The sequence below is a fragment of the Hordeum vulgare genome, chromosome 2H (assembly GCF_904849725.1).
Source record: "Hordeum vulgare subsp. vulgare chromosome 2H, MorexV3_pseudomolecules_assembly, whole genome shotgun sequence".
NCBI classification, from domain to species: Eukaryota; Viridiplantae; Streptophyta; class Magnoliopsida; order Poales; family Poaceae; genus Hordeum; species Hordeum vulgare.
This window is the reverse complement of record NC_058519.1, coordinates 637070269-637097420: the sequence shown is the minus strand read 5'-3', so window position 1 is coordinate 637097420 and position 27152 is coordinate 637070269. Positions and strand designations below refer to the sequence as shown.

General features: G+C 47.7%; 2 protein-coding genes across 3 annotated transcripts; both read left to right on the top strand.

The window, feature by feature from the left end:
• Nucleotides 1-942: 942 nt before the first annotated feature.
• On the top strand, nucleotides 943-6218 carry LOC123428168 (synaptotagmin-5-like). Its single transcript, XM_045112338.1, has 13 exons — nucleotides 943-1430; nucleotides 2205-2309; nucleotides 2394-2444; nucleotides 2562-2682; nucleotides 3204-3325; nucleotides 3847-3948; nucleotides 4048-4122; nucleotides 4217-4296; nucleotides 4378-4528; nucleotides 4609-4839; nucleotides 5020-5316; nucleotides 5465-5578; nucleotides 5675-6218. Exons 1-13 carry the CDS (start codon nucleotides 1326-1328, stop codon nucleotides 5831-5833), a joined length of 1713 nt encoding a protein of 570 aa, XP_044968273.1. The 5' UTR covers nucleotides 943-1325; the 3' UTR covers nucleotides 5834-6218.
• Nucleotides 6219-13040: 6822 nt separating this feature from the next.
• Nucleotides 13041-25866, top strand: LOC123428166 (protein TSS-like). 2 transcript variants are annotated; one of them, XM_045112335.1, is made up of 23 exons: nucleotides 13044-13293; nucleotides 13919-13980; nucleotides 14317-14409; nucleotides 14694-14766; nucleotides 16684-16989; nucleotides 17091-17149; nucleotides 17272-17403; nucleotides 17547-17588; nucleotides 17692-18210; nucleotides 18300-18490; nucleotides 18649-19159; nucleotides 19273-19335; nucleotides 19505-19606; nucleotides 19688-20005; nucleotides 20086-20178; nucleotides 20271-20372; nucleotides 20517-20621; nucleotides 20845-20978; nucleotides 21586-21769; nucleotides 22581-22712; nucleotides 22797-22909; nucleotides 22978-23059; nucleotides 23728-25866. In XM_045112335.1, the coding sequence occupies exons 1-23, from the start codon at nucleotides 13215-13217 to the stop codon at nucleotides 25387-25389; spliced, it is 5157 nt and encodes a 1718-aa protein (XP_044968270.1). In that variant the 5' UTR covers nucleotides 13044-13214; the 3' UTR covers nucleotides 25390-25866. The 2 variants fall into 2 exon arrangements, with proteins under 2 accessions (XP_044968271.1, XP_044968270.1); XM_045112336.1 differs by lacking the exon at nucleotides 23728-25866 and having other exon boundaries at nucleotides 13041-13293; nucleotides 22986-23058.
• The last annotated feature ends 1286 nt before the right edge of the window (nucleotides 25867-27152 follow it).

Sequence of the window (27152 nt, the reverse complement as noted above, 5' to 3'; positions counted from 1 at the left end):
GCCCGCAAGCACACAAACCCTAGGCCAACGACCCCATTTCCCCCCGGCCACCCTAGCTCTCCAGCAGCAAATTCACCGGCAGGGTGCCTCCTTCGTACCAGTGTGGGAGGCCTAGTGGTGGATCTGCGACGACGGTGGCGAAATTTTGCGCATCCTGCGAGCGGGATTTGTGCACTTCTATTTAGAATTGAAGATATAGATCGAGAAGTTATAAAAGTTAGACATCTTTTAAAATATTTAATTGTAGTTATTGGTTTCTTTGGCCTTATATTCATAACAAAGAATTAGTATAAAATGTATTTGATGAAGTAATAATATTGTTCAAATCTAAAATAAAGGAAAATATGTGATTAAAAAATGAATGATGTCCGTCCGTGGGAACGAGATTTTGGCCATCCTGTTGAACGCACGACCGACTCATTTACAAAATGAGACGAATATGCCGATTCAAACGGACAAAAAACAAATAGAATACGCATCCGTTTGGAATGCGGGGTTGGAGTTGCTCTTACTGCACAGTCGAGCGGCAGGCGCTCGTCCCTTGACGAAGCAAAGCCAGCAAAATGAAATCCCCGTGTTGAATCACACACCGGTGACTACAGCCTCCCGGTCGAACCGACCCGCACAACGATCATCGAACCGGCGGGGTCAGCACGGACGCAGCTCGGCCGCGATGCACGTGCACGGAGCACGCAGAACCCAATCCTCCTCCCCAAAAACATTTCAATCCCCAAGAAACTTCGAACCACGGAATCCCGAACCGATCCGTCGCCCCCCAAGAATAGCAAGCCACACCCACCGCCGCCCCACCATCAACGCCGCCCGCCTCCCCGCGGCCCCACCCGCCAGCGAGCAAACCCCTAACCCCACCCCAGCTCGCTCACGCCATCCGAATCCCATCCTGGCGAGAAAGCGGAAGAAAAAACAGTTTTCTGGCGGGTCGCCGAGATCTCTCCCTCACATCCTAATCCCAATCCCAATCCCAAACCCCCAAACCGGCATCGCTTTCCGCTCCTCTCCCGATTTCCGCTCCCCGGTCTCCACATTTCTCCGCCTATTTCCATTTTCTTTTTTCCCCGTCGTCTTTCAAACTCCTCCTCTCCCCAGTCGGCACCGCCGCCAGCCAAGCAGCAGGCGCCACTTGGACTCCCCGCCCCGCGCCGGCGTCGACGACCGGGCCCGTGGAGGGCCCCGCCAGCTGCTGCTGCAGCGCCTCGCTTTCGCTCGCGTGCCGCCCGTGCCTGCCCCCAGATGCGCGTTGGCCCGCGGAGGGGGAGGAGGATATCGTAGCGCGGCGGTGATTCGAGTCGGAGAGAGGCGGCGGAATGGGGTTCTGGTTGGGCCTGGCGATGGGGGTCGCCGCCGGCGTCGCGCTCATCGTCGCCTTCGCCCGCTGCGAGAACGCCCGCGCCGCCCGCCGCCGGAAGCTGGTAAGCGCCCCCCGTCCCCCCTCCCCCCTACCTCGAATCCTCTAGATGCGCCTCTGTTACGCGGAGACGGGATTGCGGGCGCTCGGGGATTGGAGGAACACGGCGTGGCGTACGACCCGAAAGCGGGCCCCGAATCTGTCCTTGCCTTCCCCGGTGGGGCTGTTCAACTGTTCGCCCTCGCGTTAGGTAGACGGCTCTCGGCATCATCATCATCATCATCCCTGTCGCCTTTGCTTAACTGCGTCGGTGTCGGCACAGGTTTTTGGATTGTGTTGGTTGCAACTTGCAACCTCTGCTCGCAGCTTGTTACAATGGTAGCACCATTTTTATTGGTCACACACTACACTACATTGGCTTGTAGGGCAGGCAGGGCAGTAGTAGTCATTTTGGGGCCCTCGAATATTGCCCACGGATGAGCGCAGTTGCAAGTGCTCCTAATCATGCCATATGGTTCTTCTAGTTCTAGTGCTGGCCACTGCCTTTCACTGTTTAGGCCAGGCCAATTCTAGTCCATGGGCTCACTTCTATATCACCTTTTTGTTGTTGTTGTTGTTGAAGAAATTTCATGTTGTATTAATAGAGAAGGCATTGGCGCCCAGATTTGTGCATGGTACTTGAACCCAGGTGGTGGGTTGTCCACCCACTTTCCCACCCAGCTGAGATAGGCTCCAATCTCCATGTCCATCCTAAACTGGGAACCTTCACTTTGTGACTGAATTTCCGGGTTGCAGCCATACCTGAATTAATAGGAATTTTCGCTGGTTATTTGTGCAGGCTGCCACGGTTGCTACTTTCTCTAAAATGACGGTCGAAGATTCACGCAAGTTACTTCCAGGTACCCTGTACCCATCCTGGGTTGTTTTCTCTACGCAGCAAAAGGTATACTTATTTAGCAATCTCTAGTTAAGCTCTCCTTCGCACTATAGGTGAATGATCAATGTATTCATGCGTGCAATTTTGCAGTTAAAATGGCTTAATGAGGAGCTCAACAAAATATGGCCCTTTGTGAATGACGTATGATGCATCTCATCCCATGTATCCTGAAACCGTCACCAGAATTCTTTCTATTTTACTTCTTTTGTAAATACCCTCTTCTTGAGCATCTTCTTCTCTGGTCATCTGTTGTTGCAGGCAGCATCAGAACTCATCAAAGCCTCCGTTGAGCCTGTTCTTGAACAATATAGGCCAATTGTCTTTGCTGCCCTCACGTTCTCAAAACTCACTCTTGGTACCGTTGCACCGCAGTTTACTGGTAGGTATATTCAAACTACCTCTCATCATTTCCTCTATCTTGTTATGTTCTTGATGACATTGAACTCACTCTATTGTTGCCAGCATTTTTTTCGTGCATGAATTTCGTTGCCCAAATTTTGCATGCTTTAGGCAATTGTATGACACCAGCAAATGAGACATCAACCCCTTAAGTCTGCTGGTGCTGCACCTGCATATTAGATTTTATACATGGTGTTTGCCCATACTTTGGGATAGTAGTAAAACGATTTTGAGGCCTTGAGGGTGTGGATGAATACCTATTTTGGATGCACAAGACTATCAATAAATAAAATTTCATCCTAATGGAAATAAGGTTGTTCTAATGATCTTTATACTGTTCATTTAAGGTGCTCCACTCCACTTATCCATTGAAAATGCTACTTTCTGTAAAAATAAGTTATATTGTGATGAGTTTGAAGTAGTTCCTTCAGTTTTATGTTGCTTTATTTTAGTTTCATTTCATCTAGCCTGACCCACTATGCCCTACTCATCTTGGTGCAGGTATTTCAATCATTGAGAGTAATGAAGAAGGTATCGTTATGGAGCTAGAGATGAATTGGGATGCCAATCCAAGTATCATATTGGATGTAAAAACTAGACTTGGGGTGGCATTACCAATACAGGTGATCTATTTCATGTCTTTGTCTTTGGTCATGTTATATGAAACTATGACTTGATGGAATATGCGCAAGGAATCATAACTAACTCACACAACTGACCTTTTAATTTTAGACCAATTGAATTATGAATCAGTTGTCTTACACATATCTACTCCCTCTGCTACCTAAATAATTGTAGTTGGGGCTAGTTCTCCCAAACTACAATTATTTAGGTAGCAGAGGGAGTAACAAGTAAGAAGTAGTCAAGTAGGTAAAAGGTTGTTGGTTAGATTTTACTCTAGTTTACTCATGATCGACCAAGGGTCATATGGTATTAGTTCATCAGTCAACTCATTAGTTTCTCCAGTGCAAAATTTTACGTGCAATTTGTGCATGACATTGTGAGTTGTGAGGGTCCATGTGCTTTGGTTGGATAGTGATAGTGTTGATCCTTCAAATTTCAACCAATTACCATGTCATGTATTCCATGCACCAAAATGAACCTTATCAGTTCTTCCATATTCTAAGATTCTCCTGCCATATAGGTGAAGGACATCGGCTTCACGGGAGTTTTCCGCTTGATTTTCAAACCGCTGGTTGAACAACTGCCTTGCTTTGGAGCTGTTTGTTTTTCTCTAAGACAGAAGGTTAATTTGTTGCCCAACCCATCATTGTTTTTCTCTGGTTGCTGAAGCTATATCTTTGTTAGCATCCTTACTATTTTTTATCTCCTAAAATTATGTTAGAAAAAACTGGATTTCAAACTGAAGGTCATTGGTGGCGATATTTCTGCTATTCCTGGCATTTCAGCTGCTCTTGAGGTTTGGCCGTACGCCTGTGTTTCATAGTGGAGAGTTGTAATTTGCAAATCCTATTGTTGAGTCTGTTGATGTAATATCCTTAATCTTTTTACAGGAAACTATAAAAAATGCTATAGAAGACTCAATAACATGGCCAGTAAGGAAAGTCATTCCTATAGTACCTGGGGACTACAGGTGAGTATTGGTTAATTCCTGGTTACATAATAGTATCATTTAAAAAATCACAGTGGAATGACTATAATGATTGTGTACCAGTGATCTGGAACTGAAACCTGTCGGTACATTGGAAGTCAAGCTTGTGCAAGCAAGAGATTTGACAAACAAGGATCTGATAGGAAAATCGGATCCTTTTGCCACTTTATATATCCGACCATTACCAGACAAAACCAAGAGAAGTAAAACAATTGTAAGTCTACTATATTCATTCCTTGTTTGCGCGCTTTGCCTTTTTGGGATTCCTACTAACTTCTGTCATAAACTTTATAGAACAATGATCTCAATCCCATTTGGAATGAACACTTTGAGTTTATTGTTGAAGACGCTGATACTCAGAGCGTGACAGTGAAGATTTATGATGATGACGGTATTCAGGAATCTGATCTGATTGGCTGTACTCAAGTTAGCCTGAAGGATCTTCAACCTGGCAAAGTGAAGGATGTATGGCTGAAGCTTGTAAAAGATTTGGAGATTCAACGAGACAGGAAAGATCGGGGTCAGGTTAGCCCAGTTCTCCTGGAGTAGACTGTAAACTTTTTTGCTTTCCTGGAATCTGAATTGATTGACACTCAAAATAGATTTAGCTTTCCATATCATCATTTTTCATGGCGCATATTGCAAAATTGGGTACATAACCTTCTTGTTTCGATGTAACCTAATGTTGTGGCATGACCCCAACAGGTGCACCTTGAGTTAGTCTATTATCCATATAACATGAAGGATGAGACTCCAAATCCTTTCAAACAACATTTTTCGATGACTTCTTTGGAGAGGACAATGACAAGTAATGGAAATGGATCAGCTAGCAAAGAATATATTAGATTGTCATCAAGGAAGAGAAAGGAAATTATCCTGCGAGGGGTTCTCTCAGTAACTGTGATATCTGGTGAAGATCTGCCAGCAATGGATATGAATGGAAAGTCTGACCCATATGTTGTAGTTTCTCTCAAGAAAACAAAAACGAAGCACAAGACAAGGGTAATTTCTTTCGTTCAGATATAGCATTGCCAGTTTTTAAGTAGTATAATATCATAGTGTTAATTTTTCAATGATTTTGCAGTGTTACCATTAGAATTTGCTTTGGTTAAAGCATGTCTTCACTGTTCCTATCATGTGCCGACTGCAGGTTGTGAATGAAAGCTTGAACCCGGTTTGGAATCAAACTTTTGACTTTGTTGTCGAAGATGGCTTGCATGACATGCTTGTGCTGGAAGTTTATGATCATGACACTTTCAGTAGAGTAAGTCCTATCGAAGCTTTTATCATGGTGCTATCCGGGTAATTTTTCAACTGCGATATGGTCTCATGTTTGCATGTCAAACTTTGTTTTCTGTAGGATTACATGGGACGGTGCATCCTGACCTTGACTAAGGTTTTGATCGAAGAAGACTACACCGATAGCTTCCCATTGCAGGGAGCAAAGACCGGGAAGCTGAAGCTGCATCTGAAGTGGTCGCCACAATCAATCATGCGTGATTCAGGAGAAGGAGCTTAACTTTCAGACCATTCAAGTATGTGCGCACAACTATATGTTTGCCTCTGGTTTCCGTGGGCGAATACTGGGCTGGCTGTTTGCTATGATATTTGGGTTTCCTTTCGAAAACCGGCTGGGGTTCAGTCATCATTTTTTCAGGTGTAAATGATTTCCATTGTTTCGTCGCGGCAGAGTCTGTGGTGTCCATAGATCGAATTCTGCAATGGCAGTGACAGTGATCAAACAGGGTTTAATTTCGTTGTAACGCCGTGCTTCAAAGCACATCTGTAAATCCAGTAGAAACAAATTCAGCTCTTGGGGGCAATCGTGGATGCGTTATCACTCTCATGAGGATCAATCCTTGCCATTAAATGCAAAACTATGCCATGTTAATGGCATTTGGCCCTGTTTGCTGGTATTGGGTCGTGATTTGTCGAAGGGATTTGTCGATTGGCTCTAGTTGCTCTTGTCGTCTGAAGTTACTAAGGGCAACTCAAACACACGACCCCATCCAAACGTCTGTTTTATTTGAATTTCGTCCGTTGGAGACAGAAAAATGAACATGATCGCGCGCTTGCAGTAGTCGTGCTGTTCTGCCCAACAGGCCTATTACATCCCAAAGTGTTCGCGTATGCGGATTTGAATTTTGTCCCCAAATAAACATTAAATAATATAAAACCATAAATAAAACCATTAAAACGTCCACATAGCCAAGTTTAACATATTTCTTAATTAAACATAAAATATACTCCCTCCGTCACGGTTTAGAAGGCACAGTTAGACTTACGTGCGTTTTTAAAATAGATAAAGATTAAGGCACGCTGCATTTATTCCTAGCAGCTAATTAGTACTCCGTTGTATTACTTCTATATGCATGCGTAGTGTGAATGTTATTTTTTAACTCATTTCACAGTCAATCAATAACCACCTAGGTCCTAGAGAATTTGCATGCACGCCTTCTAAACCGTGACGGGGGGAGTAAAAAAGATAAGGCATGTCCCCGTCGTCTTCGGGAGCGTTGTCCTACTCGTCATCGTCGCTGGTGAGGTCGACGTATGGAGACGGCTTGCAAAGGTGGGTTGGCAGCCATTGCCAGATCGGAGGCATTGGTGGCGCCTGCACCACCTCCTCCCGTGGCTCCTAATCCTGCTTGGGTAACAGCGGTGGTGTCACTGACCCTAACCCGACACCGAGCACATTGGCTATCTCTGACGTCGCGGCCGACCAGCCCCACTGCTGGGCCACCAGCTGCGGGTTCCACACGACAAGGGGCGGCTCGTCCACCACCTCCTCCTTCACCTCCTTCACCATGGTGGCCTACTCCAGCTTCGGGATGGTCGTGTCGTCGGCCGTAGAGAGGGCCAATGCCGTCTCCAAGCCCACCCATTGGCGCTCGTCGTGCATGTTTATTGAGTCCTCCATGACACGCCTCATAAGCTCGGCCTCCTCCTCCTCGGGCATCAAAGGTGGTGGTGGCGGGGACGGGGACAGAGATGGCATCGGCGTGAGGCCGCACACACGCCTATGTGCGTGCGTTTGGGGCGGGCTAACAACACGATGCCGACATGGGGTAGGTGGACGATCGACGAAACAAGACTGCCGCCGCAGGCCATGCTCGTCGCGGAGCCACGTATCCCACAACGGCGAGTTCATGGCGTACCTTGGGTCGTGGAGCAGAACCAGTGGCAGGCACGCGCGACGTCGGTCGATCTCCTCACAGTGGGCGCATCCGCTCACCGGCACCGGAGGGATTAACACCCGATCCGCGGACAGATGTCGGTAGTTGGGGAGGTGGGCATCTCCCCAGGGGAGTGGTGTCGCCGTCTCCAAAAGACATAGGGTGGAACACGCTGCGGGGCCGCAGGCGGCGCGATGGCAAATGTTGGCAGAGACGATGATGGGGACTCCTAGAGTGGCCGGAGTGGCGGCTACCAGAGGAGGAGCCGACGTCATGGCCGTGCTTCCCCTTGTTGGTCCAAGGCCAAGTCATAGCGATCGTGGCGGGACTATGGTTTTGCAAGTTCCCGCTGGGGGAGAGGGGGGGGGGGCTTTGGAAGTGAAAGTTGTGGACTGGTCGGTCCACGACTTCCACAATAAGAAGGACGACGACCCGCCAGTTGGGTCGCTAACAACCGTGGTCCGCCGCACGTCCGCATTTAATTTGGACGATGAAGGTAGGTGGGAGGCCGTCACGCATCTTCGAGACGGACGAGGAGCCGTGTGGACGCAAACTGGATGCAGATTTGTGCCCAAAATGAAACGGGCCGGCGACCTTTTTTACGGTTGAAACGATATACCAGTGAAGACTAGAGTCACCAGTGGTGCAGCCAGTAACCGGATCTTGCTTTTGCTAGGAAGAAAAAGAAAGTAACGGAATCTAAATGAGAATCTGTACTAGCTTGATGTGAGGGCGCCATCTCTGCTCCCGTCAGGCAAAAGCGCGGGAGGCCTCCTGTTCCTTTCAACGAACGGCCGCTGCAAACGCAATATATATAGAGTAATAATCTCCTGAAGGTGCTTTGGTCAACGGACTAATTGTAGTAATACTATACCAAACGCCATTGTAAGCATCCCATTACGGCCAAGGGATCAGCACACGAGCATCCCAGGCTTTCCTCCTTGGGAAGATGCGCCCCGCGGTTTTGGACGCTACCGCCGGGGACGGCCGCCCAGCTCGGCCCGGAGCATCCATCCTCGTTTCTTCCTTCCTTCCTTCCTTCCATCATCACTGGAGTCCTAGAGACAAACTTATGCTACTTATGTAACCCTAACCCTAACCAAAGGATTCCCTTCGCCTTGATATACTACTACTCCCTCCGTTTCTAAATATAAGTCTTTAAAAAGATTTCACTAAGGGTTTACATACGGACCAAAATGAGTGAATCTACACACTAAAACATGTCTATATACATCCGTATGTAGTCATATTTAGGAACGGAGGGAGTACTTATTTTAGACTCTGTTGTATTATTATTATTATTTGAGCGTCAGTTTGGGCTTTGGTAGCGGACAAGGCGGCGCATTAACAATGCCTACTAGGAGAGGAGACAAAAACATACGGTATGGGAATGAATGAATGCGAGTGAAAGTACTTTTGCTGCTTCCTCCATGTCGTTAACCCGGCCATCTACACACACAAACCCAAAGTCATACTCTGAGCCGAAGGTGCAAAATAAAATAAAATATTTGCAGTACTTATTAGTAATAAGAATTTTGAGCGAGATGTCACCCTCAATTCAGCCCTCGTCATGGTCGAGAGCGAATATACCTTTTTTTATATGCCTGCCATTGACCAACATATGAAAATATTTCGCATTATCATCTCCTCAAACTAGGTACTGGGCCTTGTAGCATCGGTACCATTTGATTTCTTCCTCGCGCGTTATTGCGCGCAACCTGTTCATTTCTTCGGCTCTTTTTTGCTCAATCTTACGAGCAGATAGAGGCATCATCTCTACGGGTTTATCGAGCGTGTCGATCATGGTAGAGAACTGCGAATTATCTTTTATTCTACTCTACATACCAGCGGTTTGTTTAGCCCATCCACAAAAAATTCATCACAAGAACGTGGACTCTGTAATTCCATCATTGGATCATGTATTGCCCCCGGGGTTGCCTCACCCAAACTATTTATCTTTTGAGCGGGCCTCACCCAGACTAGTTAGCCATCCTAGCTCGAATTTAAACTGTGGCCGGTTACTACTACATGGAGGGGTTTGACCAAGACCGGTTACCAATGGAGCATGACCCAATAGTCACAGCCACATGAAAAATGGTCCATGACACGTGTTTGAAAATTCCGTCAACCGGACCCAAACATGGCCGCGAAGTCTACCGCATGACTCCTCCGCCCTTGACACATCACACCACTATAGTTTCTTATTGTTATTGTTATTGTATGTATAATTTGAAGGAGTCACGAACCGGTCTGGGCTCTGGTGGCGGACACGGCGCGCTAATTAACAATGCTTAGGAGTTATTAGGAGACGAGACAAAATCACCATACGTAGGGGAATGAATGAACGAACGAACGAATGCGAGTGACAGGACGGACGAAGGCCCTTTTGCTGCTTTGCCCGTGTCGTTAACCCAAAGCTCTGATCCCTAAACCGTGTGGCTTCGCCGGACTGCTCGCTCTCTTGCTCCGTCGTTGTCGTCTGTGACTCTGTGTGCGCGCTCCAACTGGAGTGCCGTACTGGGGTGCACAAAGTGTATCGTCCAAGCGGAGACGGCGCTGGCTGCTGCTTGTTGGGTAAACGAACTCGACGCATCTTTTGCAGGCTCACGCGCCCCACGTTTCCCTGAGCAGACAAAAGTCTTTTATGCTGTGGAACAAAACTGAATCAATCGTTTCTTTCCTTTGCAACTGCAAAGATGACGAACACATCATCACCCATGCGTCTCCTCACCGCTAATTTTGATTTGACGCGGGGGGTTGTCATCGGACGTATCGTGGGAGTGTGCCTAAATGTGAACACTGTCGTTTGAAAGGGGTAGAACACGACTCCACCGTCTCACCAAGAGGTAGTCCTTCTCGGCAAGGCCATTTGCTCGCTTTCAAGCAATGCTGCATGCACTTGCGTTGTGTCCGACGACGTGGAGTTGCCAGGAATCTACTACCACTAGACCTTGGTTATCACACCACTCTCGGCACACATGTTCACAGACAGACACAGCAGGGGTGGCCGGCAAATCACCCCTATGAAATGGGGCTATGATCACACCACACTTTGTGCTATGTTATGTCACCATTCACCGTTGTTCTCCCTTGTAAGAGCAACTTCAACGCGGACCCATTTCATCTGTCGTCATCTATTTGTGTCCGTAATGATAAAATTAATGGTCCAATGCGCCGATTCATTACCAAAACACGTCCACTTTGCATCTGAGCTGATAAATTTTTGGCTTAAATTTGGGACTGAAATGCACGTACGCGCACGCGTCCTTTCGTGTCCGTTCCAACCACCTGCGGTCAACATAATTTATGACGGCCGTCCTCCGCGGGTCCACGCGTCAACGGCCGCGGTCGACCTTTTTTAATCCGAGCGTGGGGTGGGTTCGGTTTCATATGCTTCCAGAACTCACCCATCCCCATCCTGCCACCTCATCGGCGACCAAACCCTAGCACTGCGTGCCAGGGCCAGCTCCTTCCAAAACAAAGGCAAGGCCCCTGTCTACCCCCGCGCGATCTCCCCGCCGACGTCTTCCCGCCGGCCTCGCCAACGTGTCAGCGTAATGGTGCACCAAGCGCGGTGGCACTGGGGGCATCACGTCCCGCTGCCGTACCCCGATGTCATCCTCTTGCACCACTAGCATCTGGATCCGGAGAGGATCTCGGTGCCGGCCGTTCCGCGGTCGGTGTGGTTGCACGCGGAGGAGGTGAGTCACCGTCGGCGCCTCGTGACGCCGAAGCAGTGGCTCAACCTTGCCTACGTGGCCGACTCTTTCCACTAGGAGCTCTGGTTTGCGGTCGAGCACGGGGAACACCGCCGGCGTGGCGTGCGCGACGTGCAGCCAAGAGGCCCTCTGCCGCCCCCGTCCGTCGTTAGGGAGGAGGACCAAGAGGCTGAGGCCACCTACCAGGCGGCGCTGACAATTGTTCTCTGCCAGAGCGAGGAGGAAGAGCGGCCCAAGGCCGACGAGGAGGAGATGACGTACCAGGAGCTGTTCGCGGAGACCATCGCGTTGTCCGCCGCCGGCAACTGCGTCGTGCCACCTTCGCCAAGACCGAGCCCACGAAGCCCCAGCGGGAGGTCTATCAGTGGACTGGCTGCCTCCGCAAGTGGGTCAGCATGCAGCCTATCTGGTTGGGCGCGACACTGGCGCAGGAGGAAGCGTACCTCTTGCAGTGGAAGTCGCAACACCTGTCAGCGGAGCGCGCCGAAGGCCGTCGGGAGATGGCGCTGGAGAAGGAGGCGAAGGAGGAACGACGGGAGATGGAGAAGGAGGAGCGCGTCCGTGCTATGCTGCCACCGTCACCAGCACAGTTCATGCCGATGTGACAAACAACGGAGGCGCAAGCAGCTACGCTCTGGAACACGGCGTTTCCCTTGGCCGGCCCTACGCATACGCTGGTTGACCTCACCGGCCCCGCCGTTGCCTAGGGCTGCCTCCTAGTTTAGGTTTTTTTATGGTTAATTAATATAATGGGAACGCGTGGACTCTCGTCACCCTTCATGCCCGGCTTTTAATATTTAATTAGTGCTTGTTTTTTATTTTTAAAAATGTTTTATTTTTTCACACGTCAATAAAAATGAATCGAACCCGTGTTAGACACATGCGTCGATCCAAACATCGAAGCAAACGTTGATGTCCGTTGGACCAACCGAAACGAACATAATGACCGTGTGTTTGGGTCGGCTGGTTGCTGTAAATTTACCTCCGTCCGTCCACGTCCCGATCGGGCCGAAACATGTGTCGGCGTTCTCCAGGCAGAGGGCGGACAAGAAGAGTAGCAAACCGCCCTGCTTTCTCCAGGCCAAATGATGATGATTTCACTTATTTCACTACCAGCCTCCCGGAATATTCAGCCCGATTCCGCGTCTAGACCGCACAATCAGTGACGGAAGTTGCCTCCAAATTGCACCAACGTTGATCCTCAAAAAGATTGCACGAACGTACTTTGTCGCAGGTGCAATTGAAAACTGCCCAAGTCGGCACAAGAGCCACCCAATCCGCCGCCGAACAGAGGCACGAAACCTGGCAAACCAAAACTGGCGCCTCGGACCGGCCGTGCACCGTGTGACGGACGGACGGACGCCAATGGGACACCTCCGGCCACCTTGTAGAGACCGTGCCAGCCACCGTCCAGACCACGGGACACACAGCTCCCATGACTTGTCCCGTACCTTACCGGAGGGCACACGGTTCCCCGAACGACGACGCGCGTCCGCGGGTGCGACGGTGGGATCACCCCTCGCACCCACGGACGCAAACTTTTCGTTATATAAACACAGTACAGACGCAAGCGCCAGCCGGCCGGCAGCTTAGCGAGCTTGTCCCGTTTGTTTCACCTTCCCGTGCAACTCATCTGGGCTTGGCCTTACACGAGGCCGTTGATGCGTCAAGCCATGTACCGCGTGCTGCACGGCGGGGCCCCGGTGCATGTGACCGGAGGCGCGGGTCAGGCGATCGAGAGGCCAGGATCGCACGGGCTCGACCCATCGGATGACGGGATGAGCCTCGGCCCGCCCTCCCACGCCGCTCATCCTATATCCTCTCGCCCGCGTTCCACTCCAGCTCCCCCTGCTTCCTCCTCCTCCTCCTCCTCCTACCTCCGTCTCCTCTTCGCCCGTCCCTCCCACGGTTGCACCTCACCTCGGCTTATCTTAAACCCCATCCTCCGTTCCTGCGTGCTCTTGCCGGGGTAGATAGAGGAGGGGTTCTCCGAGGGAGGGCGGCAATGGCCCCCAAGCATGCCGGCCGTGGCAAGGGCCGGGGCGGCGGCGGCAAGGGCGACCGCAAGAAGAAGGAGGAGAAAGGTACATAAACACCGATGACACAACTCATCTCTGCGTGCCCGTGCATCGCTGTGCTGTCGATAATCCTCGCCGCCGTCGTCGAGTTCCTCCTCGTCGGCACTGAATCGCCGTTTTTGTTGACGATGCCGTATGCCCATATTTGTTCCACTCCTTTGCGATTTCCATGCGTATAAAAGGTAGAAAAGACGGGCGATTCAGCATAGCACGGGCGGCGAACAGTAACCCTGTCTGTTCTTTGCTCTTCCCCTCATCTTTCGCTTTTCCAAACCGCTTGCTTCGATTCCTGGCCATGCTTGCTTTAATCTGGCGCTGAATTGAAGGATACGCCGCTCATCCCTTTTTCCTGCTCATGATTAGTTTTCGCCGCGCCCGATGTTCGTCCCTATTTATTTTGTTACTTGTTTAGCTTCGAATTACGATGCCGGTTCCGTTTCTTGGTGCAACCACGCGCCGTGGGGGGCGACGTCAGTTGGGTCATGCGGTTCGCGGGCGCGCAGTGAATTGCGCTCGCGCGGCCGGCCGTGATGGCTCCGCCTCCGTATGACCGCCTTAATTCCCAACCATTCTTGTTGGTGTTGGTGTTGGTGATGTCTGAAACTCTCCGTTTCCTTGTGTGTTTGTGCAGTGGTGCCGAGCGTGCTGGACGTCGCGGTCACCACCCCCTACGAGTCCCAGGTGACACTCAAGGTATGTATGCATCGCCATGGCTCCGTCCGTCCATTGCCAGCCGCCTTCTCCCGCGCAGAAAGGACAACGAAAAGGACGAATATTTTCTACTTAGCTGATTTTGGCTGACATGTCTCTGATTCCGAGCACACCGATGCTTGCAAATTACTTAGTCCGCAGCAATCTCCATGCCGAGAGAGATGCTCCCTCCCTCCCAGTATCCTTCTGTAGTAGTTTAGAGCATTGTTTACGGATGCCTCACAATGCGTATCCAGCAGCTAGCAGAGCAGTGAGCTCGAGAATTACTGTGGTTCTTGTTCTTGTGTAATTGTGTTGGCGCGCGTGATTTGTGTGCAGGGGATATCGACGGATCGCGTGCTGGACGTGCGGAAGCTGCTGGGGTCGAACGTGGAGACGTGCCACCTCACGAACTATTCACTCTCCCACGTGGTAATGCTCCTCGCTTCGATTCCTTCACTTGTCTTCACCTTCCTTGTGCGCTGGACGGCCCAAATTCATTCGTCTGCAGGCTGTGCTGTCAGTCTAGGCGCTGCTCCAACATTGTTGGCAGCAAGCTGTTCTGTTCGTACTGCCAATTAATTAGCTGCAGCTTCTTCAATTGCACCGCCATTATTCACTTAGCTACTTTCGGGACGCAATGTTGGCTTGATTTGTATGCTAGTACAGTAGTACTTGGCTAACGGTGGCGCAATTGTGTTTATGCGGGGGTGCAGGTGCGTGGGCAGCGGCTGGAGGACGGCGTGGAGGTCGTGGCGCTGAAACCCTGCGCGCTCACCATCGTGGAAGGTAGGTGGCACGCGCTGAAACAGACAATCTTACTCCTGCCTGCCTGCTGCACCCTGTTTCGATCTTCAGAAACAGGACACCGGCAGCGGTAAAACTGAATGCACGCGCTGCATATGATACGCACGCACGCATGCTGATGCTTCTTCTTCCTTTAAGCTTCTTTTGTTTTGGCGCCGTCGAAAGGTGCTCCTCGCGCTCGATCGTGTTTCCTGCTAGCCGACGCAAACAGCGGGCTTGTACGTACGCAGCAGCTGGCCTGCTGGCGTTAGGATTATTACAACAGGAGCGCATACGGTAGGTTTCCAGAAGAAGAGTGCAACGTGAAACTAGTGGACAAAACACATAGTAGCAGGCACTGTTGTTGTTGCTCGCTGCCTTGAACGTGAAAGAAAGCACGAGTGGTTTTGCTGTATTTCGTAGGGTTTTGACTCGCCGGCCCGGTAGATCAAATCTTACCTCGCATTCCACTGGAAAAAGGTCGACCGGTGCATTGCCGGCGCCGCGCGCGTCGTCGGCATGGCTCTCTCGGCAGCCAGGGGAGCTCATTGGCATTGCCGTGCCGCCTCCTCAGCTCTGGCTGGGGCGGCTACGGGGGAGTGCATTTTCCCACCACACCAACCAGTCGTGCTAGCCTTTTCTTCACCGACGTCCCTTTCCGGCCGCCCCCATGGCGTCACGGCGCACGGAGAGGGAGAGGAGCTCTCTGATGGCTTTGGGAGTGCACGAAATGCCGATCTAGTTCGCGCACGCACGTACGGTGCAGGCAGCGAGTGGTTGAGCGGCGCGCGGTTGCGGTGGCCGGTAGAAGAACTGTTTGCTTCAGTGACTGATTTCTTTTCTTTTCTTTTCTTAATAAGAAGAATGTACTTATAGTGGCATGTCTGACCAGCATAGTACTTAACGTCCGGTTAATGATGCCGTCGGGGCGTGCAAGGCCATTGGTTGGTTGGTCAAAAACGCCTTGTTTAAGGTCGCCTCGCTCCTTCTCCCCCATGAGCGAGAGCGACGCGGCCGATTAATTTGGACGCACTGGGAGGGCATATTTTCCACCTGCGACATGCCTGATGCCAAGTCCACCTTCTCTTGGGCACACTAATTGATTAAGCACTGTTATCTATCTATCTATCTATCGCCTGACGCTAGGATCATACACATATACTAGTACTATCTGGAGTAGAAAAATGCAACTTTCTGCAGCTCCTTGCCCATCAAGTATGTATCTAGCTGGGCCTGTGCGTCTTCTTTTGGTTGAAAAAAGAGACAAAAAGGAGGTATATATCTGGTTTGTTGTCAATGCCCGGCGTTGGTACGGTGCGTGCAGGACAAAGCCGGGCGGTTCTTGGAATCGGCGGTCGGTGTGTTGGACTGTGTTAGGTCTAGTGCACACTAATTTATTCTACTAATCCTGCGAGGCCGCACCAGCTTGCAATGACTCGCCAAGTTTACTACGTCCGGTACGTACCTTAGGAGTTCAGTGGAAGTTGATCATAAATTTATGTGTTTCTAGCTTGCTGGCATAACTGGAGTTTTCCTTGTAGACTTTACACATTTTATTATCGGATTCGTTTCTTCTATGTATTTTTTCCCCCTCTGTTCAATCTGCTGCTAGTCCTGCCTGCTCTCATTTTTGCTTGAAACTTCGGTTACCAACTTCTTCAGGGATGTTTTTTTTTTCGAGACTTGTTAGCCAGTGTTGGGCTAAAATATTTTTTTGACACCTTTTTTTTTTGAGTTTTTTTTTGAGACCTGGTTAGTCATTGTTGGGTTAGAATGTTTTTTTGAACCTTGGCCTGTGAGTGTTGGGCTCCAACTAAGAGGCTACCAATCTGGCCCAGCCCAGCCCAGCCCAATCATAACTATTACTAGGCCTTAGGTACTAACCGGGCCCAACAACGGCTTTCTTTCCTTTGTGCGCAGAGGAGTACGCGACGGAGGAGGCCGCGGTGGCGCATGTCCGCCGGCTGCTGGACATCGTCGCCTGCACCACCGCCTTCGCCAAGGCGAAGCAGCACAAGTCCTCGTCCAAGCACGCGCAGCGCCCCGCCACGCCCCCGTCTCCCCCGCCCGCCTCCTCCGCCGGGGCCAATGGCGTCGGCGCCGGCGCCGGCGGCGAGGCGCCCGCGATATCGGCGGCGCACGACATGGTGGCCATCGGCCCGCCGCCCAAGCTCGGCGAGTTCTACGACTTCTTCTCCTTCGCCCACCTCACCCCGCCCCTCCACTGTAAGCCGCATTTTTTGCTCAGTCGTGGATTCTCTGATCTCATGGAGCCTGCTTGTGTAGTTGTGTGTGTGTGGGGGATTTAATTGACTTCGGGTGTGCAGTTATCAGGAGGAAGGAGAGGAATGGCGCTGCCCAGGACGGCGATTACTTCGAAATCGAGGTGTGTGAGCTCGTTTGGTTGGCCCTTCGAATCGGCCCAACTCTGAAATGGGCAACACCACTGTGAATCTGCAACCATAGGCAGAATACACCTCACTGACAGCATTTTGATGTGTGCCCCAGGTGAAGGTTTGCAACGGGAAGCTTCTGCACATAGTTGCCTCGGCCAAGGGATTCTACCTGGTGGGCAAGCCGCACACCGTAAGCCGGTCCTTGGTGGACCTGCTACAGCAGCTCAGCAGTGGATTTGCCAATGTTAGTAAGCGCGATTCTACACGATTATCACAAATGCATTGCCATCTTCGTTTTCTATTCTTATCTGTAACTTTGTTCGGTACCCTACATTTCGAACGTCGTCTGTTTATCTGACATTGGTAGCCATTATTCGTTTCATACAGGCGTACGAGGCACTGATGAAAGCTTTTGTGGATCACAACAAGGTGATTTTTCATAAATACTTTCATTTTGCCTGGTTATACTGAAGATTGAACCAATGTTAAATCTTTCGAACTTCTGATGGTGACACGTCTCTTGCATCCTTAGTTTGGGAATCTCCCGTTCGGCTTTCGTGCAAACACATGGCTTGTTCCTCCTGTATATGTGGATTCTGCTACGAAGAGCCCAGCTTTGCCCGCTGAGGATGAGAACTGGGGTGGGAATGGAGGTGGCTGCGGACGAGACGGAAAACATGACCGGAGACGCTGGGCAAGAGAATTTTCTATTTTGGCTAGAATGCCGTCCAAGACTGAGGAAGAGAGGGTGATCAGAGACCGGAAGGCTTTCCTTTTACACAACCTGTTTGTAGATACAGCGATTTTCAGAGCTGCGTCGACAATACGGCGACTGGTTGATACTAGTCCGCAAACTGGTCCGAATGGTTCGTTACTACTTGAGGAACGTGTTGGGGACCTGCATATAATTGTAAAGAAGGATGAGGCTGATGCTAGTTTGAAGTTGGAGGACAAAGTTGACGGAGTTGCCATCTACCAGACGGATGCTATGGATATATCACAAAGAAATCTTCTCAAAGGTTTAACTTCTGATGAGAGTGTCGTTGCTAAGGTGATTGCTAGCTACCTTTATGATTTACATACTTAAACTGTGTGCTCTAATATTGACTACTAAGTTCTGTCAACATGATTTCCATGCAGGACTCTTCCACGCTAGGTGTGGTGATTGTTAAGCATTGCGGATATACGGCAATAGTGAAAGTTTCGGGACGCACAAAGAACAGCAGCGATGGCAAACAAACCAGTGATATCTCTGATCATCTTGATGAAATACCTAACATCGATGTGGATGATCATCCAGATGGAGGTTCTAATGCCTTGAATGCTCACAGGTTTGATATCTTTTCTTACTTACATGCTTGCTTAGTGATAGGCTGATAGCTTCAAGATTTTATTCACATACTTGCTCATCACTAGAGGAATTTTCCACACTCCACACTCAATGTTGTTTAACTAACCTTGTTCTCTCTGTGTGTTCTTCTTTTTTCAGTCTAAGAATACCACTGCCGAAAATTACCAACCCAGAAATCGCTGCCAGTAGCCAGCACCTTGCATCTAAACCACATGTTGATAATTATGCGAGGAAACTAGCATGTACGGTACTTGAAACCAGCTTGAGGAAGCTGGGGAACACCCCGAACAAAAATCCTAGACGTATCAGGTGGGAACTTGGGTCCTCCTGGCTCCAGCACTTGCAGAAAAAAGATGCTTCCGTTTCTGAGGACAGTGAGAAGAATGCAAAAAAATCTGAAAAAGATTCATCTGTCAAAGGTCTCGGCAAGCACTTTGAACAATTAAGAAAAATTAAAAAGAAAGAAAGCACTACTGAAGATGCTAAGACTGAGAAGGAAGAATCTGATAGCAACTGCCTGACAAATGGTATGGAAAAGTCTGAAAATGTAGCAGTTACCGAAACCAATATGGAGACTGAAATAAGGAACCTGATTACAGAGGATGCTTTCTGCCGCTTGAAGAGTTTGGAAGCTGGCCTTCATCAAAAGGTGATTTAACTATACGATTCCACACTTGTTTTAGAGTTTCCAAGTGCCATCAGTTGACATGTTCTGTCTTAATTTTGATGCATTATTACCTAACTTCATTTTTCTTGATCTAGTCCCTTGAAGAGCTCACAATGATGGCCCATAAGTTCTATGATGATACTGCACTCCCAAAGCTGGTAAGTATTGTGTACTCCTAGTCTTATCTATTTGGAAAACTTCAGCTAAAATCCACAGTTCTGAGAGTCTGAGAGTCCATATTTAAGATATCGCTGTCTTGAAACTTTCTTACATACTATTTGATTCCCAAACTTAATAATTACCATTCTCTGGGACTGATTTCTGCAGGTGGCTGATTTTGCTTCCCTTGAGCTTTCTCCAGTGGATGGAAGAACGATGACTGATTTCATGCATACAAGGGGACTAAATATGTGCTCATTAGGCCGAGTGGTGGGTGCAAATACTAGTCTTAATTGCTTATGCTTCTATTCTAGCAGGATATCCTCATGTTCTTTTTCTTCAAAATATCAGGTAGAGCTAGCAGAGAAGCTCCCACATATCCAGTCAATATGCATCCATGAAATGGTCATTCGAGCCTTTAAGCACGTCATTCGAGCTGTTATTGCAGCGGTTGATGACATGCAAAATATGTCTGCGGTTATAGCTGAGACTTTGAACATTTTACTGGGATCTCCAAGATTAGAAAATGATCTTGATACAGATGCTGATGAGCATAACTTGCGGCTGAAATGGGTAGAGAGCTTCCTTTCTAAAAGATACTGTTGGACACTGAAAGATGAATTTGCGCACTTGCGGAAGCCCATCATTCTGAGAGGCCTTTGCAGCAAGGTACATACTGTAAAGTGAGATTTGCAAACATTCATAGCTTTTTGTTTCCTGAACAGCATACTAATATATCTGTTGATCAGGTTGGCCTTGAGTTAGTCGCAAGAGATTATGATATGAATAGCCCAAACCCGTTTGACAAATCCGACATTGTCAACATAGTTCCTGTATGCAAGGTAGCATATTACTGAAAGTTCAGAACTATTTATGTCTCGTCAATTGGATGTATTGTTGATTGAGTTTTCTTTGGCATTGTCTTCTCTTCCAGCATGTCGTCTACTCATCTATTGATAGTCGAAACTTACTAGAATCATCAAAGATGGCTTTGGACAAAGGAAAGCTTGATGATGCTGTTAACTATGGAGCAAAGGTATGCAGTTGTCAACCTTTTTTCACGTCTTCTCTGTACATCATCTAACTGCTGTGCTACAGTTCTTCCTGCATGTTTTTAAATTTTAGTGAAGTCATTGGCTTGTCATCTTTATGTCCTAATATACTCTCTTTTCTTTTGAAGGCCTTGTCCAAAGTTATAGCTGTTTGTGGTCCATACCATCGGCTGACTGCTAATGCATACAGTCTTCTTGCTGTAGTTCTTTACCATACTGGAGATTTTAATCAGGTACCTAAATGAACTTGGTTTAGGTTGCCTGTGATTTATCTGTTGGATGCTCTACTTTGCGCAAATTTGTTTTGCTCGAAAACCACTCTGCTATTATTATTGCAGTTAGCTGCATAGTTTGTCATTGATAGAACTCTGCAAGCAAATAGAGACATGTAGGATAGCACTTTGTAAAAATATTGGAAGTTGCAGTTCTTTACTACTATTTGTTCTTTTGTTGTAGGCAACTATATATCAACAGAAGGCACTTGATATCAATGAAAGGGAGCTTGGTCTTGACCATCCGGAAACTATGAAGAGCTATGGTGATCTGTCAGTTTTCTACTACCGTCTCCAACACATTGAGATGGCTCTAAAGTAAGTGTTGTTATAGGCGTTCGCTTGTGGAAACATGAAAATTACAATTATGACTCTGGCTCTTAGGCAGTCTACTGCAATCCATGATGTTATTGTGCCGATATATTTCTCCCCATAATATGGTCAAGGAGCATATATGTTACAAGTGTTAAAATGTATATGTGAATTGCCTAGCCCTTTCCATCAGTTCGGACTTTTGGTTGCCTAGCATGAAGCTTAACATGGTATCAGGGCCTAAGGCCTTGTGTTTAAGTCCTGGCTTTCACAGTTTATTCAAAAATTGCTGCTGCCCCTAATGTGTCCATGTATAGGCCTCTTGAGCCATACCTCTGAGTTTGTCCATCAGTTTGGACTTTTGGTTGCGTTGGCGAGTGCATGAAGCTCAACAAGTAGGATGTGACCATTGCAGCTTTTGTTCTGCTGTACTAGCCAGTGTGTGTGCTGTTTTGTCAAATAGCCTGTGACTGGAGATGTGTTTACTGATGAAGTGACAATGGCCACCTGTTTGTTGGATAACAATCATCTTTCACATAGCATCCACCTGTTTTCATTTCTATTCTCTATTTTTGTTGACTTGTATTCCTAATGGTATATTTTCCTCTTGAAGGTATGTCAACCGTGCACTTTATCTACTTCAATTTTCTTGTGGGCTTTCACATCCAAATTCAGCTGCCACCTACATAAATGTGGCTATGATGGAAGAAGGTATGGGAAATGTTCATGTTGCTCTAAGATATTTGCATGAAGCGCTAAAATGCAACAAGAGATTGCTTGGAGCTGATCACATACAGGTATTTTTTTTTAACTTTTTCTTACCATGTTTTCATTAGTCCACCTAAGGCTTACACAATTAAATGACGCAATTTAGTTTTTTTATCTTGGAATTGGTCGACATACTCTAGGATACAACATTTATAGAGATCAGCTCTGTACTTACATCTGTTTAATACAAAATAGTTATTCGGGCTTTCTCCTGCAGTAATATTTCTCTAGGATTAAAAAACAGTACTGGAATGCTTATCTTATAACAATGAGGATGCAAGACACCACTTACAATCAATACAAGATCAATTCTTCATATAGTTAAATTTGTCTAACCCAAACAACATTTTCAGAAGTGCTCTTGCACCAATATTTCCTTAGAAATGGCATTATTGTACTAAAATGCTTGTCTTACCGAATAATTTGCAAGACACCTATGGTATTTAGACATGTCGTATTAGGCTACAACAATGCATGCAAAAGCCAACTTGTGATTTAGCTTCTCAAGTTTCTGGATATTCTCTATTGCTCTCCATCGAAGGTGTGCCTAACTTTTCATGTTTTTCTCAACAAAACTCTTCAACGTATTCCAGGTTTTGAAATGACATATTTATATTTTTTTACATAATGCCGATATCACCATGCTGTTCTTTGGTTCAGAAAAAGATATGTATTAGTGTAGCTCTGTGCTGTCATGTATTGTTGAAATGCATCTAGCTAAACATGACCCTTTATATATTAGAGAAATACACCAATTTGTTTGGTATATTTGAATTGATGTGATGTACATAATATGCACAAGATCCGGTTACTAAATTAGTCTTCTTTTTTCCCAATCAGACTGCTGCAAGCTACCATGCCATAGCCATAGCCCTCTCCATGATGGATGCGTTCTCCCTAAGCGTGCAACATGAACAAACCACCTTACAGATACTTCAGGAGAAACTAGGAGAAGATGACCTTCGAACTCAGGTTCTTTTTCTGTGAATATATGAAGCTGAAGACCAAATATTTCAGTGTTCTCTTGGATTTTTAAACGTTACATTTCTGCTGCAGGATGCTGCTGCTTGGCTAGAGTATTTCGATTCAAAAGCATTAGAACAACAAGAGGCCGCTCGCAGAGGAATACCAAAACCTGATTCCTCTATTGCAAGTAAAGGGCATCTTAGGTATGAATAAATTGTGTATTATCAATTGTAAACTGTCTCAATCTAGATTGAAACATTTATCTTTCCAGTGTATCAGATCTACTTGACTACATAAGCCCGGATCAGGAAAGAAAAGAGAGGGATATGCAAAGGAAGTGCAGGCGTGCAAAGGTGATTATAGTATATGTATAATTTTCAAGATTATTATTGTTAAAATGAGTTAGCAGAGATATGATTAATTTTCAAGATTATATCTGTTAAAGAATTGTGAGATAAGAGATTGGAGCGCAGCGGAAAGTTCAGAACAGGGCTGGTACAATAATTTTTGTAGGGGTGTTATGTATGGACCAATGAACATGTGCTAGTTAGTGATCCCTAGGCAGCTTATGAAGTTAGTATAGGTATAAAGTTACATCTTACAACTGCCATAATAGACACTACAGTGGTACCAGCTTATCTTGGTAAGTTGGGTACTAACCAGAAATCACCGCAGGAACACAAAATCTCATCGAGATATACCAATTTTATTTTGGTAAAAAAATCCTGTGGATATGTACTGGCATATATTTGGCTAAGCTTCTTGATTGATTAGTGCCATGTACGAACCAAGTAGAAGTCCATTATGTTCTTAAATAGAAATTCTCTGCATATGTACACGCACTTTATTCTTTATTGTAGTATTATAAGATTTATGAGTTGTGGTCACTTTTCTCTTCCTTGTGTTGATGGTTTCAAAGGTTCTGCTGCCTGCTACTGCCTAAATCATTATATGAAACTTCCATGTTGCTCATATTGCCTCTTACTTTCCCTTTTTTCACCATTTGTAACATTAAATGCAGAATAATACCAGAGCACACCAAGGTGAATCAGTTGAAGAGAAGGAGAACTTCCAGCATGACTCAGGATCTCTTCTTGAAGCAGACAAAAAGGATTTTCAAGAAGCAAAACTGGAAGCAAGCCCTCGTGTAGTAGCAGCAGTAGCGGAAGAAACTTATGCTGTCCATGATGAGCTGAAGCAGGTAGATACTTTGTCACCTGAAGAGTATTCTGATGAAGGTTGGCAAGCAGCTACTTTGAAAGGGAGATCTTCAAATGTGCGGAAGAAAAGCATCCGCAGAAGACCATCTCTCACTAAATTATTGGTTGATCGTACAGAAGATGGTCGCACTCCTTCTGCTCATAGGAGTGGTGTACAACCACAAGCAAAAGAGCATAAAGAAGAAGCTGTAAACTCCCCTAGCCAACTATCATTTGGCAACTTTATAAGAAGCGACAAGTTGAATGGGGATCCTGTGATTACCGAAGACAAGTCTTCTAAGGGCACATCTAAATCAGAATGGAAGGTAAAGCCTACAGGAAGTAAGAGGCCAACTACCATAGCTTCAAAGTTGGTATCATACAAAGATGTGGCAGTGTCACCGCCTGGCACAGTGTGGAAACCAATTTTGGAACAGAAGGAAGCAAAGGAGAAGGATAATGAACAAGATACTGATGCAGCACCTTCATCCGAGGAAGGAGATAGAAAGCTTATAGATGAAGAGAAGGAGAAGTCAAGTGATGAGAGCATCAAAGAGATTGTCTCAATTCAGCCAGAGGAAAGCAGTCCCACAGAGCCAGAGAAAGCTTCTGACAGCAATAGTGACGGAAGCTCATCTCCGGGCAAGAAAACAAGTGGAAGCAAACTTTCAGCCTCAGCACCTCCATTCAAACCTGGATCACTCTTATCAGTGTCCCATCCTTACAGCACAGTGGCAATATATGATGCTAGCGTTGTGCTTCAGCCGATTCCAAGTCAAGCAATGGAGATTCTCCCTCATGCTGTCGATACTAGAGTACCCCGTGGCCCTCGGTCCACCTTGTACTATCGTACTGGGCATTCTTTCCAAAGGAAACAAGGTTATACGCAGAGCCAGAGCACTATTCTGAGAGGCAGCACCTCCCCCCCAACCATGAATCCCCATGCTGCTGAGTTTGTGCCTGGAAAGACTGTGCAACAAGCTGATTTGGCTACAGAGGAACAAGCTAATTCTGTGACTGATCCAGCAGGTCAGCAGTTGGCATCACATGCTTCAGATGAAGTGAAAGTCGATGTTCGTGAGGCTGACAAGGCAGGTCAAGTGGAGAAGACAACTCCAGGTAAAGGGAAGGAACGAGCGAAAGACGCGATGAGAGATTCATACAAAGCAGAACTCGCAAGGCAGATTCTGCTCAGCTTCATTGTCAAGTCGGTCCATGACAGCTTAGGTTCGACTCGACCTCAACCGGACAGAAAACCAAGCGGGTCAGATGAAGCTAGTAACGAACAGAGCAGCAACATAACCAAGACCGCCTTAAGTCCAAAAGAGTTCGACAAACAACCGAAGGCCACCGAGGCGCCCAAAAGCGAGAAGGATACAGAGGGATTTACAGTGGTTTCAAAGCGCAGAAAAAGCAAGCAGCATTTCGTGAATCCCATAAACGGTCTCTACTCCCAGCAGTCAATCTGCACTTCGGTCAGCTGAGGTTGCTGCACTTCCTGAGATCTGCAAGCAGTGCAACGTGTTGGAAGATGGTATTGCTTACTTTGCTCTTTTAGGCGCTTGGTAGCAGAGTTTTGCCCTATATTCAGATGAACGAGCATGTTGTCAAACTGTACAAAGTTTTCCGCCGCCCCCCCTTTCCAATATTTTTTTCGTAATTTGAGGTAGCAGAATAAAATGGTTTCCCCCCTCCTTCCTATGGATGTACTATGTTATTATGACAGAATTATAGGATATAGTAGCAAACATTCATTTCCTCCCAACACTCCAATGATGCTCCTGAATTTGCTTTGATGATTTGCACTCGTCAAGTACCGCTGCAGAACGTAGTTTTGCCCTATCCAGATGACTGAGCATGTAGCCAAACTGTACAAATATTTACCCAATTCCATTTTCTAATATTTTTTGTAATTTGGGTTGGCAGCAGTGCTGAATAAAATGTTTTCCCCTTCCTGTGTACTAGTAGTTATTATGACAAGAATCATAGGATATTGAAGCGAATATATTCATTCCATCCAAAACTCCAGTGGTGCTCCTGAATTTGCTTTGATGGTCTGCACTGCCAAGTTGCCGTTGCAGAGCAGAGTGCGAGACTGGAGACATCAAGGTTCAGTTATAATGTGATTGCCGAGTTAAGTAGTTTGACATCAGAGGTTCAGTTATAATGTGATTGCCAAGTTAAGTAGTGTCTGCCCGTTTCTCTCTAATTAACCAATCAAGTCTCTTCTCTATAAAATCTCTTCTTGACAAAGGTGTGCAAAATGTTGATGCATGGTTTCATTTGACATGAAATCATGGCTGGGAGTCATCGACATGTAAGTCTTCGTGACCACCTCCTTCGTGGATCATGTTCATCATTTCCTCCTCTTTTGTCGTTGCCACAATTTGTTTAGACATTCAGGAAAATAGTGACTCGACACCAATGGACGGGATCTTCACGACCGACATCCACGTCTGAACAGGCATCCGTCACTCCGTGAAGATGTAGTCAGTGTTGAGACCGGCGGTGATCGATACTTGATGGCAGAGGTGAAGGAGGACACAAACTGCTAGGGCCACTACTGTGTGTCGATCGGACCGAGGTGCTGGGTTGCGTAGTAGTAGGCCGCGTTCAGCAGGGAGGGCCAGGCCGCCAGGGATGCGATTGCCTAGGCGGCACCGGCCTCGCTAACTTCACCCCGCGACCCCATCCTGTCCGGTTTCGTTCGTTTGGGATAAAAAGGACAAACCGGCCGGCCCAACGCGAGACGGATCCGAACCCATCTTGTTCGTTTTGTGTCCGGGGCGACCCATTTCGAGCGCAAACTTGCGCGGGCTTTGGGTCGCGGTGGACAGCAAACGGACGCGCGCTCGTCCGCGTGGCAGGCGACCACCTACCTCCCATCCGCCCACATCAATGCGCACGAGCGGCTGGGCCCGCCTGTCATCCGCCCAGGAAAGGGTCGCGGTCCTTCTTAAATGGGGAAGTCGTGGATCGGCCGTCGTCCACACTTTCCACTACACCCCGCGGCCTCCTCGAAACCCGACACCCCACACCCTAGCCTCAAACTCACCGGCCGACCGCCTCCCATCCATGGGGCTCTGGAACTACGGCCGCAAGGGGAAGCATGACCGCGAGGCTGGCTCCTCGTCGGGACGCCGCCGCGGCTCCGTGAAGGAGGAGGCTGCATCGCCACCGCGCCGGGCCTCCGCGCCTGCTCCTTTCACCATCGGCCCTAGGCTCGTCGGCCAGCGCGACCGGCAGT